General features: G+C 44.6%; 1 protein-coding gene across 5 annotated transcripts in view; it reads left to right on the plus strand.

Moving 5' to 3' along the window:
* daam1a (dishevelled associated activator of morphogenesis 1a) overlaps positions 1–13,725 on the plus strand; it is a 69,384-nt gene that overhangs the window by 25,325 nt on the left and 30,334 nt on the right. For all 5 annotated transcript variants that reach the window (XM_041854836.1, XM_041854838.1, XM_041854834.1 and 2 more), the window contains 3 exons: positions 7,580–7,825; positions 10,356–10,445; positions 13,457–13,528. In XM_041854836.1, the coding sequence (XP_041710770.1) occupies positions 7,643–7,825; positions 10,356–10,445; positions 13,457–13,528 (345 nt within the window). In that variant the 5' untranslated portion in view covers positions 7,580–7,642. The remainder of the gene's footprint in view (positions 1–7,579; positions 7,826–10,355; positions 10,446–13,456; positions 13,529–13,725) is intronic.

Here is a 13,725-nt window from a genome sequence, read left to right on the forward strand (position 1 = left end):
ATGGTCCCCACACACTTGATGAACAGACATTCTTACAGGATACCATGCAGTGGACCTGTATATATCTGGCGGTATCTGTATCTGTAGGTTTGGCCCAGCGGATGGATAAGCAGCAGCAGGATGTGCAACATCTGTTCTAAAGTCTCTCTAATTACTGGACTAGAACTACATCATCTCTGACTGACCACTGGGCTGCTGAGCAATACACTTCAGAGGGAATGTCTTTCCTTTCTACCTTCCCCTGTCTGTCTCTAGGCCTCCCATGTTGCTGCACCTTCCCTGTCTGTCTGTAGGCCTATTCTGCTGCTCATGGAGCATTGAGTTTGTCTTCGAGCAGCCATCAAAGGCCAGTTTCCTGGTTCCAGATTAATGGCAAATTAACTCCCTTGAAAGTGCTTGTTAGAACAGGAATAGGCTTAATCTTGGTCCAGGAAACCAGCTCCATACTGCAAGTACACAATGCAATCCAATCATTCAGCTAAAATATTTTACATAATCAGATAGAGGAACTGTGGACAGTATGTTTCCCTAAGTGTCTGCTTTTATCAGAATCCCCAATGGTGAACAATAACAGAGAGAGAGTGAGTCATCTTTGCTGTTGTGTGTTCAGCAATCAGAAGTTTGTCTCAGCTGAGCTCTGGAGAGAATATCAAACTGTACTGCCTGTCAGCAGACAGATAAAGACCATGAACATCCTGTGATTGTTCAGGACCTTTAATTGCCAGATGTTCTCAGATTCATGTGAGGAGTTGCAGTGCATCATGGCCCTTTTGGACATCTGGATCCAATATGTGTAAAAAGCTCTAGCAACGTAGAATCCAACAATGACTTCTTGAACATGTCGAGCGTATCAGGTTTTGTTTTAAGGGCAATAATCAGCCTGGTATGTTGTCTAAAGTTGAAGTACACTTTGGGTTCTCAAGATTATCACTTAATCTGATTCTGCACATCGTGAGTTGTATTTGTTCAAACATTGTTTTAGGATTTCTCTCAAACTTCCTTTCAGTAATCCATGCAATGCTACACTATAATGGCCTAGTAATAACGGTTGTTATAGGTATTGTTAATTAGACGTCTGTCATAGGCATCAGCAATACCAGTCAAACGACAAGACACATTTGGATCAGGGTAGGGACTAATTCCATTTCAATTCAATTTCTTTGAATTGATCAAATTGCAATGGACTCTCTCAGGTCAGCTCAGTGGCCGTGTGTTTTGCAGCTGGTACTGGATAATCAGCTGGACTGTTACAGTAGGAACATGTGTGGGTGTGAATGAGCGAAGCCACATGAAACAACCTGGGGCACTGCACACACCCTGTTTTCTCCTGCTGACTCACCTTGGTACAACAATCAGAACAGGTGTGGCTCTGAGACTCAGTGTCTCAGTGTCTCGGTGGGAGGGAGGCACACCACATGTTGATGGATCGGCATGTTTTTGTTGATATGTGACATGGGGATTATGAGTGTGTAATGTACTGTGTGTGCTAGAGGAGGGGGTGGGGGGGGGGGGGGAATTAAAAAGTAGTGCATCATGGGTAAAGGGAATTAATGTAAAGCTCAGCATGCATACATACAGGCTTTACCTCCCACTCTTGAAAATCTCACTCTCCCCAGAATGCTCTCTGAGTGCCTCTTTTGTATGTACAGTATATGTATTTTTACATTTTAGTCATTTAGCAGACACTCTTATCCAGAGCGACTTACAGTTAGTGAGTGCATACATACATAAAAAAAAAAAAAACGATGTTAGATTGATATATGTTGTCCAAAAGGCCAACTCGCCGAGCACAGATCGATGTAGTTGGATCATAGGAATATAAATCGATACATCGATGTAGTAGATGGATCGTTACACCCCTAATACATATACTGTAATAATAATAATAATAATATGCCATTTAGCAGACGCTTTTATCCAAAGCGACTTACAGTCATGCGTGCATACATTTTTGTGTATGGGTGGTCCCGGGGATCGAACCCACAACCCTGGCGTTGCAAGCGCCATGCTCTACCAACTGAGCTACACGGGGCCTACCGTGGGGCCTACCGTGTATGTACCATGTATGTACATGGTACATTGTGGTCCTCTGTAGCTCAGCTGGTAGAGCACGGCGCTTGTAACGCCAAGGTAGTGGGTTCGATCCCCGGGACCACCCATACACAAAAATGTATGCACGCATGACTGTAAGTCGCTTTGGATAAAAGCGTCTGCTAAATGGCATATTATTATTATTATTATTATTATTACAGTATATGTATTAGGGGTGTAACGATCCATCTACTACATCGATGTATCGATTTATATTCCTATGATCCAACTACATCGATCTGTGCTCGGCGAGTTGGCCTTTTGGACAACATATATCAATCTAACATCGTTTTAAAATGTAATAAATCGATTGTATCGATACTAGGAAATAACCCATTGGATTTAAGCACGTCAGACTTTATATGGATGTTTTTTCTTAGCACTTTTAATGATAAAGGCTTTAAACATTACTCGACTCAGTCTGCCTATCCGTGACGTCATCGCCCCGCGCCAGCAGCAGCGCAAAGGCGCAAAGACAACAAAACATAGCATGGCGGACGACAGAGGAGAAGCCGACGAGTGAGAAATTATCAAGCCACCATTGCGGTCCTTACAAGAAACAGGAAGCTAGGAAACTTCACCTGCACTGTCCAGTATCCATGTATTTATTTCAGTCACACTGGTTGAATTTTTGGCTAAAAGGTTACTGAATCGATTTCAAGTCACTGAATCGTTTCGGATCGTATCGTTCTAAATGAACCAATATCGTCCTTGAATCGTATCGACAACCACGAATCGTGATACAAATCGAATCGTTGTTAAAACGAATCGTTACACCCCTAATATGTATGTACAGTATATGTATGTACAGTATATGTATGTACAGTATGTGTATGTATGTACAGTGTATGTATGTATGGTATATTCCCTCTGTCATGTCACGACTAAAGGATGAGAACGAGATAATAAACGGAAGAGGATCAGTTAGTATTGCTAACAGCATCCTGATTATTGCAAGCTGCTCTTTGAAATGGGAGATATTAAACATCCCCAGTCTGCCTCTTTGTTCTTAGTCTTTGATAAAAGCAAGGAAAAAAGAGGGGGAAGAAGAAAGAGAAAGGAGAGGAAAAACACCCTGTCTGTTGCTTCAGACAGTATCGCTGACCTGTGTGTGTCTTGAAAATCTACAGGAGGGTTGCTCTCCAGCAACAGGGTTGGATTGAAGACCTACAGGAGGGTTGCTCTCCAGCAACAGGGTTGGATTGAAAACCTACAGGAGGGTTGCTCTCCAGCAACAGGGTTGGATTGAAAACCTACAGGAGGGTTGCTCTCCAGCAACAGGGTTGGATTGAAAAACTACAGGAGGGTTGCTCTCCAGCAACAGGGTTGGATTGAAAACCTACAGGAGGGTTGCTCTCCAGGAACAGGGTTGGATTGAAAACCTACAGGAGGGTTGCTCTCCAGGAACAGGGTTGGATTGAAAACCTACAACTGGGTCACTCTCCAGGAACAGGGTTTAAAAGTGAAAACCTTCAGGAGGATAGCTCTCCAGGAACAGGGTTGGATAGCCCTACTCTAGACGGTTTGTGTTAGTTTTTACTTTGCCAGCCATTGTCTTTATTGCCATCATGTTCAAACCACCCTGCCTTCTTACATTTTACATTTTAGTCATTTAGCAGACGCTCTTATCCAGAGCCCCATGGGTCTCCCGGTCACGGCCGGCTACGACAGAGCCTGGATTCGAACCAGGATCTCTAGTGGCACAGCTAGCACTGCGATGCAGTGCCTTAGACCACTGCGCCACTCGGGAGACGAGTTCTTAAGCTGTTAATTCAGTGATGACACAATTAAAGGAGGAAATATCATACATATCATATCATACAGTATCATACAGTACCAGCCTATACTTAAGCAATAAGGCCCAAGGGGGTGTGGTATATGGCCAATATACCACTGCTAAGGGCTGTTCTTATGCACGACGCAACACGGAGTGCCTGGATACAGCCCTTAGCCGTAGTATATTGGTCATATACCACAAACCCCAGAGGTGCCTTATTGCTATTATAAACTGGTTACCAACGTAATTAGAGAAGTAAAGAGAAATGCTTGGTCATACCCGTGGTATACGGTCTGATATACCACGGCTGTCAGCCAATCAGCATTCAGGGCTTGAATCACCCAGTTTATAAAAGGAAATATACAACATAAAGTGGATGTGCCTGGTGCAAAGAGTGGTCATTTATGTTTCCATTCTTGTTTGGTCTGTTCTCATTTGTACATCCATACTACTCTAACAAAGTGGTCAAGTTGTTCTCTAATACTCCAAGACTTCAATGTTGTGGATTGTATGGGATCTGTGTGTTCCACAATCACATGATTTAGCCTGCCTAAACACCCACAGGATTTAACCTGCCTAAACATCCACAGGATTTAGACTGCCTAAACACCCACACATCCTTAGTTCAAGAAAAACCCTTTATAGCAACTGAAGAGGTTGAATGATATTGTTTGCTTAGCGCTTTGTGGAACGTCAGAGTAGTGCTTGCTTGGGTGTTTGGGAAGCTGATCTCTCTCGCTGTGGCCTTGTGTGTGCATCGACCTCTCCCAGGAGAAACACCGAGAGCAAGGGAAGACCCTCTCATCTAACTTTGTGTAAATTATTCACTGTGAGATTTTTGTGCATGAACCCCAAACAAAGTACTGCCCGCTGTCTGACCCTAACCCGACTGGGGGCTGCACCGTCTGCTACCACAGATGGCTGAGTTTCATTTTCCTCTCCTGCGGTTGTTAGATTGGCTTTTGGGCCAACCCTGGGGTGCGTCTGAAATGGCACCCTATTTCCTATATAGTGCACTACTTTTGACAAGGGCCCATGGTATTTGTATTTGATTTGAGACCTGAATGATACTTATCTTGTGATTTCGGAATTGGATTTTGCATATTTTTCACCCCTCAGTTAGTTTGACAGTGTCACAGGCGTAAATATGTTTGCTCTCCGGCAGTTATCAGGAGCACAACATATTTACAGTTAGAAAATGGAAAATTAGTTAGCCTCCCTTGTAGAAAACAGAAAGAAAAAGTAAGCAATTTCCAGCCCTGAAACCCAGAAACCTCATAGATTATTACTATTAAGTTAATATTCATGTAACATTTCGGTTTAAGCAAAATGCTGAGGTGATATTATTTTATTTTGCTTTTCTCCTTTCATTCAGATGTTCTCTCTCTCTTTCTTTCTCTCTCTTTTTTCTCTTTCTCTCTCTCTCTTTCTCTTTCTTTCTTTCTTTCTTTCTCTCTCTCTCTCTCTCTCCATCCTCTCTCTCTCCCTCCTCTCTCTCTCTGTCTCTTTCTTTCTCTCTTCTTCTCTCTTCTCTCTCTCAGCAGAAACAGCGGGAGTTGAGTCTCTGGCTCCTGCTTAATGAAAGCTCACAGATATGAGTCACATGATTTACTCTCACAACATTAGAATCTCTCCCTCTTCAAAGACTAACATCCTGCAATTTGTTTTGACTAGCCCAGTCTGGATTATAGAAATCACTTTGCTTCTGCTCAGACTCACCGTCTGGCAGGCCAGAGAGATAGAGAGGGGGATAGAAGCAGCCAGCACACTGTTTGAAGACATTTAACCTTTTATGAGACAGTATCGTTACTGTATGAGGAAGTATATTTCCAGTGAGGTAGTGGGATGCAGGATGAAGAAAATGACTAGAAGGGACAGTAGATGAAGGATGTGATGAATTGAAGCCTATACCTACTTCTATATCGAATAGTCAAGCCACTGTAGTTTACTGGTCACTATGATCTATCAGCATGTTTCAAGCCTGTTACCAAAGTAGTAGTTTAAGTGTAAAGCTTACTACGTCGCACAATACAATAACCCCCTGAGTGAAAGTGTGTTTTGCAGAAGATATTGCAGGTGCTCACTTCTTAAGGCTCAAGGTGCCCCTCAATTAAACCTGTTTAAAATGCAGCTCACATTTACATGCACCACAGAAAGCTGTGTTTCTGTGTGTGTGTGTGTGTGTGTGTGTGTGTGTGTGTGTGTGTGTGTGTGTGTGTTCAGGCTGTACAGTGAGCTCCAAAAGTATTGGGACAGTGACACATTTGTTGTTGTTTTGACTGTGTACTCCAGCACTAGGGATTTGAAATGATACAATGACTATGAGGTTAAAGTGCAGACAGTCAGATTTAATTAGAGGGTGTTTTCATCCATACCGGGTGAACCGTTAATAAATTACAGCACTTTTTGTACATAGTCCCATGATTTTAGGGGACCAAAAGTATTGGGACAAATTCAATTATATGTGTATTAAAGTAGTAAAATGTGGTCCCATATTCATAGCACACAATGACTACATCAAGCTTGTGACTCTACAGATTTGTTGGATTGCATTTACTGTTTGTATTGGTTGTGTTTCAGATTATTTGGTGCCCAATAGAAATTAATGGTAAATAATGTATTGTGTCATTTGTTTCTAAACACTTCTACATTATGTGGATGCTACCATGATAATACGGATAATCCTGAATGAAGTGCTGTAATTTCTAAACGGTTCACCCGATATGGATGAAAATACCCTCTAATTAAATCTGACTGTCTGCACTTTAACCTCATAGTCATTGTATCATTTCAAATCCCAAGTGCTGGAGTACACAGTCAAAACAACAACAAATGTGTCACTGTCCCAATACTTTTGGAGCTCACACTGTAAATACTGGTCCTGCTGTGTAGGGTCACAGAGAGGAATACAGCAGGCTGAGGCCCCTCGGTATAACTCTGCTCTGTCTCTCTCTGTCTCTCTCTCTTTTTTTCTCTATTTTTCTGTCTCTCTTTCTGTCTTTCTTTTTTTCTTTCTCTCTCTCTCTCTCTCTCTCTCTCTCTCTCTCTCTCTCTCTCTCTCTCTCTCTCTCTCTCTCTCTCTCTCTCTCTCTCTCTCTCTCTCTCTCTCTCTCTCTCTCTCTCTCTCTCTCTCTCTCTCTCTCTCTCTCGGTTTATGTGTTGGGTGGTTTATGCTACTGCCCCTGGAACCTGGTCAACTGTGCACATCCACATGGCCAAATATGGTGATGCTATACTGGATGGGGGTACAGACACCTCTACAAGGTCATACATGGTGTGTGTGTATCTCAGTATCAGATACTCTTTCACCTTCTAGTCTACAGTTAGAAAAGGAGTAAGGGAGAAAGGAAGGAGCCCTACAATGTGAAGCACATGATGATGAAGGGCTGGCTTGTTAAAAAACATGCTTTTATCTAATTCTCTGAATCAATCAGACTCTCTCATATTATCTGTAGTGTTTCACTGTGTTTTCTCTATAGAGAAGCCAATAATCCAGTGATGGCTCTCTCCCATTGACATGGGACTCTCTGTGTCTCTTTACCTCGACTCATTGTTGGATCTGGTTGTGTAACAGTACATTTAGGCCTGTGTTTTGGAACTCAGCCACCCACATTTGAGTGACATACACCACGCCCTGGGGAAGACATATTCCTGGTGAAACCACTCCGACCATGTATTCCACTAACAGTTTCCCCCTGTCTCCTTCTATAGGGAGCCGTTGTGAGAGACGGTAACGTTCCCTAGAAAGGGCCCAGACCCCGCCACTGCCAAGTCATGGCCCCTCGCAAGCGTCCAGGGCGGGGCCTCTCCGATATATTCTGCTGTTTTAAAGGGAGTGATCACCCGGAGATCACCTACCGCCTCCGCCATGACAGTAACTTCACCCTACAGACCATGGCGCCATCCCTGCCCATGCCGCCTGAGGAGGAGCTGGATGCCATGTTCTCTGAGCTTGTGGTACGTACTGTTCCTGGACTGGGCTTGGCCCACTGCCATGCTGACAAGCTTAATCTTGCTCTCTGTCTCTCTGTCTCTGTCTCTCTCTCTCGCTCTCTCTCTATTGTCTCTCTCTCTCTCTTTCTTTCTCTTGTCTCTCTGTCTCTGTCTCTCTCTCGTCTCTCTCTCGCTCTCTGTCTGTCTTCCTGTCATCTGTCTCTCTGTCTGTCTCTCTGTCTCTCTCTACTCTGCCTCTCTCCCCCATACAGAGCTGCTGGTTGGTAGTTAGTTCAGCTCTACACTATAAATAAAATGTAGATGACTAGTAAAGGGATCTTGCCATAAAAAGCACTCTTGTTGACAATGACTTTTAAACAAAATGATTGCGTTGGACGTAAATGTTTTCGTTTGGCTTTCATTTATTACATGATTACAATCTAATCAAAAGCTTTCAGGACTGTGAAGTATTTAACTAGCTTAATCACATGTGAGGGATACGTGGACGGCTGCCATGTTGGAAGGCGAAGCGGCCAGGTCTGCACTTGCTTTACTTCAACTCTGTTTCCAGGGCCTGGCTGTGTTATTGACTCATAAATACTCACTGAGGGAGGGGCTCGCTTTTGATATACTATATGTTCTCTGATATACTCTATGTTTGCTTGTTTCCAGCCAAATCAATGTTTCTTGACTGCAATATAAAGGTGCTTTACTACTAGCTTGAGTACACTAAAACACATGTAGACTGCTCTCTGCACATCAACCATACAGTATTTCAGATAAAGGACCGTTCAGAAAGCTCAGAGGCCCATGGCGTCCTGTTTGTATGGTCAATCGGGTCAGTGCTCATGCCTCTATAAAGATAGAGAATGGCTTCTTCCTAGTCCTCATCCTAATAATCCCAACCTCTCTGTGACCAAACCTCTCTGTGATATTCTGGTTCCTCTCACTAATTATCCATTAAAGGGTTAACAGCTGTGAGTGAGACCATACAGCCCGTCTTCATTTAGATCTGCAGACTCCATTGAGCAGGGGGCCGGTGAGCGTCTGTGCAGGCAGGGGCCACCAGCGCGTGACAGTGCCTGTCCCCCCCCAGCAGCAGCCAGCAGAGCAGCCAGCAGAGCAGCCAGTGGTACGGTTGGGCCCCTCGCCTCGCAGGGCTGCACGCGCTCTGCCGAGTCACTCGTCCCTGGCACTGGCCAAACAGGCCTCCTGCAGAGAACCCATCTGCAGCCATTGTGTCCTGACGGGACCTCTCACAATGGGCCAAAACAGAGATGTCAAACAGTGTCAGCCTAAACCCTAGTCTGGTAAACACCCTGGCTCTATGCCTCAGGACGAGGGAAATATGGCTTGGGCCATGTTCAGTGAGCACGAAACGGAAGAAAATATTCCAAAACGCTGATAGACGAGGGGATGTTGCCAACCATCTTTGAAAGAAGAAGAAGAATACAGGATACATAGTGAGACCTGTGTTTGTTCTTCTCTTTTAAGTTATTTATATTACTTCAAAGGTTGGCAGCTAAACGATTGAGGAAACGCTCTAGTTATCTCTGTTATTTCAGTCCTCCATTCTGTCCGTCCGGCCGTCCCTCCGTCCGTTGATGTACCAGCCAGTTGTCTCTCTGACTTGGGACTCCATAGGGCTCGTCTGGATAAGATCAGGCCTGTAGCTTGGCAGACCTGGAGAAGAGATGTGGCATCTGGCAGTGACGTTTTCTCTCTGGTATGCCTGTTGTTCACACTGGACTATCTGCTCTGCTATTGCTACTCTGTTTAGATTGGTTTTATGTTAGCCACATTTCATGCTGTCTGTTGGTCAAAACCATTAATTTTTTCACTCCTCTCCTCCACCTCCTCCAGTCATCACAGTGCTGTTATGAAGAGAGATAGTTGACCTGGCTGTTAATAATAACTTGCACATGAAGTTGATGTATTTGCACCCAAACATATCGTTTGAGAATGATCCAGTTCAGGCAGGAATGCTGATGCATTATGGTTGTTGTCATTGAAATAGGGTGTTGTAGGGTCGCTCTTAATGTAATAATTGATATCCCACTTGGCAGCAGTCCTGTCCGGAATCTTTCCAATGGAATTCTATGGGATGTCAATATTAATCTGATATTGCAGGGACAATGGATGTTTGGCTGTAAGTGGTCATGATTGGTAACAGACACAGAGAGCAGACAGTGGATCAATGACGCTGCAGGCTGGTTTAGATGCAGGGAACAGCAGACACACACAGATGGAGCATTTGAGTTCATAATGTATCTTTCTATTATCAGCACATCTTCTCATATCTTTAGCTTGATCAATCCGCTTCCTGTCTTACTCACGAAACCAGTTTGAAAGCGAAAACAAAATCTTGTGAGAAATCACAAAGCCAAGATCACTTAAGAACACTGGATCAGCTTACAATTAGCATAATACGAGTTTTCCATGGATCAGGAAAGATTAGGTAGTCCCTCTTACCACAAGTTCATGAAAGTGTGTCAGACATGGAGGTGCCTAATATCCCACTAAGACAGTACTCTGTTCCTCTCTCTCTCTGCAGGATGAGCTGGACCTGTCAGGGAAACACAGGGAAGTCATGTTCGCCCTGCCAGCTGAGAAGAAATGGCAGATGTACTGCAGCAAGAAGAAGGTACGTTTAAGGCCACTTGACTAGTAGTTAGTGTGCGTGTAACCTCAATGTGTTTTGTTTCTGTCTGCACTGTGTTTGCGTGAGAGAGAGTATGCCTGAGAGTGTGTGTGTGTGTGCATCTCTCTCTCTCTCTGTGTACATTATCTACAGTATCTAGAGGCAATGTCTGCTGAGCTCTGCTAGTGTTTGGGAAATATTTTCATTGCGATTGAAACAAATGAGCTGGTTTTGCAGCTGGACTGCGAGAGAGTGAGAGAAGAGGGAGAGAGAGGGAGGGGGAGGGCATGGGAGAGAGAGAGAGGGGAGGGGAGGGGAGGGGAGAGGGAGGGAGGGGAGAGGGAGGGAGGGAGGGAGAGTGAGTGAGAGAGAGTGACAGGAAGAGCGAGAGGGAGAGAGAGGGAGAGGGGGATGGAGAGATGGAAAGAGAGAGCAGTGTGATAGAGAGAGAGAGAGACGGTAAGAGAGAGGGTGTGTGAGTGGTCAGGCAGTGAGAGAGAGCAGATCTATCCTCTAAGTCTCTGTGAAATAGCTGCCAGACAGAACATGGGGCCAACACAGCCCCCCCGTCCCCCTCCACTCCCCACCTCCGTGCCCTAACCCCAATTCAGCCTAGTCAACACATCAAAGCCCTCCGCTGGTGTTGCAGCGCTCTAATAGGAACTTAACCCCATCGTTGGGGAGTTGTGCTGTTCCCCTTTAATGGATTGGATACATTTCCTGGAAGGACGTTCTCATCTATCATGACCGACTGTAGATCATAAATCTCACTAGTGAATTCTATGAATATAGAAGACTGGCTGACATGCCGTATTAAAGTACATACTGATGTCATGCCTCTAACACACAGACCTAACCTAAACAACAACGTTTTATCCAGTGAGGTATTGCATGGGATTGACTTCATAAAGGATAGGGTTTGGCTGAATGTGAGGTCCCCCCTGGTCTGTAACAGCTCTGTAATTGGTGGGTTTCTGTTGTCTGGCATGTCCTGCCCTGTAAGACCTCGTTAAGAGAGAGAGAGAGAGTACTGCTGTGCTGCCATAGAAACGCCAGTGCAGCTGCTGTCTGTCGACCAGTAGGCAGCTGTCTTCTCCATGTTGTGCTCTGAGTGGCATGGCCAGTAGCCAATAGCAGGTGTTGGTTTCTCCGAGCCAAGGTAGAGCTTATTCACTTCCTGTCATATTACATAACATTAATGTCCAGTGTACACGTCTTGTCTCAATAACGTCACGGTTCTCACCTAGTCTGGGATCCAAACTGCTCTGTTTCACTACTGCTGATCGGTGAAGTGACTCAATAGTGAAATCAAGCAATATTCAGTTTGGATTGTAGACTAGATCTCACCGCCACTTTACCTGAATCTACCAGCCCCAACTGCCAAGGGGGTGAATGTGGGGTTCTTTTTAGCGTTCTCTGTGATGTCTTATTGACCTACTTAGAGAGCCCCAGCTTACCAGTCTTCCAGTAAGTACTGGGAGATATAGCAGCACAACTACTGACCTCATTCCTGCTGACCCACTCCTCATTCCTGCTGACCCACTCTTTGGCCTCCATCTGTGAGTGTATCCCTGGCTTGTATCTATGGTCCTGCACTGGACTTTCCGTGGTTCATGATGGATGCTAATCAATGTGCGCCTTGCTACCACACAGCTGTGACCTTCATGTTGTCCAACTTGACCCTCATGCATCAGGGAATTGGTGATTGGAGCATACTGATTGCTGAAAGGCCCTCTCTTACCCTTAAGGTATATTATTTTTGAATGAAGATCTACTCAACCATTTAATAAATTCAGCTGCCTGAAATATAGCCTGGTTCCATCCTTATAATCTCATTGCTCATGTGATGAGGATGGATGGGAATCTGAGTTACTAACCCCTCATCAGGGAGAGATAGCTCCAGCTCCTTTGTTTTCACAGAGGATGTGTCTGCTTTCTGGACCCCTTTAATGGGATATTGTGTTGACCTTTACTAAGCCTGTGAGAAAAGCCACTGTGGAGAGATAGATCAGCTGGGTAGTTAAATTAAGAAGCCCAGTCAATCTGATTACCTAACCACACCTGTGGGGGCTTCAATTACAAGTGGACTGGACAATAATGGAACAAGGACACTGAATTTAGCTGCCTTCAGCTGCCAGAATTCAGCTGCTTGAAATATAGCCTGGTTCCGTCCTTATAATCTCATTGCTCATGTGATAAGGATGGATGGGAATCTGAGTTACTAACCCCTCAGCAGGGAGAAAAAATGGCATCTGGAAGAATTTCTCTTTTGAAATGATTGTGGAAGAATGTTTGAGAGAACATGTGTAATGAAGGCTGGTCTCGATATATGTCTTGTCCTGGTCATTGCAGTGAATGTACGATGGCATTGTTTCAGATCATCAACCTTTATAGAAAGCAAATGCTACCATCTGTTGAGAACCCATAACTAAGGAGGGAGAAGGCATGTACTGGACATCACTCTAGACTGTTCATGCTCAGCCAAAAACCTCAGACAAAATGGACCACTTGAGCCTAATTCCTCTCCAGTGATACACAGGGGATTTATGAGAATCTCTGAGCTGAGCTGAGCTGAGGCTACACAGAAACCTTATACAGTATATGTGAGACAGAGAGCCAGGTGAGAGCCTGAGAGTACATATATGGTGTGGTTGTGTTCTCAAAGGGAGACTGGGCTGGAAATGACTGAGGGCAGTCCAGTTCACACGCTTCCATTGTCACTGGTAGGAGTTCAGCAGCAATTACACACCAGTGGGTTGGTTTATATGGGGGTTATTAGGCCTTGGAGGAATGCTCTGTTCTCAGGCTTTGTACTGTACTGTTCAATACAGGGTTTGGATGTCAGGATGATATGATGGTCAAGGAAAATGTAGGAGTGAATGTGGTGGTGGAGGAAGGTGTGTGTGTAGTTCTGTGTCTGCCTGAGTATGTGTGTGTGTGAGTATGTGTGTGTGTGAGTATGTGTGTGAACGTGTGTGTGTGTTGTATCTAACCCATTGTCTGTCTGTTTTCAGGAGGGAGAAGAGAGCAAAGGTGCGACTAGCTGGCCAGAGTTCTACATCGACCAGTTGAATTCCATGGCTGCTGTAAGTGTCCTTCTCCCCTCATCAAATACCCAATCTGTAATGCACAACAACCAGCCAACCATGAAGACATGCTGTAGACATGTGATTTGGGTGTTCCACTAGCCGCTACGGGCATCTCTCTAAAAGCTTATGGTCTGATGCTAAATCTTTGGGAAATTGGAGTAAATTAGGGGGGGTAATATCAATTAGTTTTATAG

This window comes from Coregonus clupeaformis, chromosome 29, assembly GCF_020615455.1.
Source record: "Coregonus clupeaformis isolate EN_2021a chromosome 29, ASM2061545v1, whole genome shotgun sequence".
NCBI classification, from domain to species: Eukaryota; Metazoa; Chordata; class Actinopteri; order Salmoniformes; family Salmonidae; genus Coregonus; species Coregonus clupeaformis.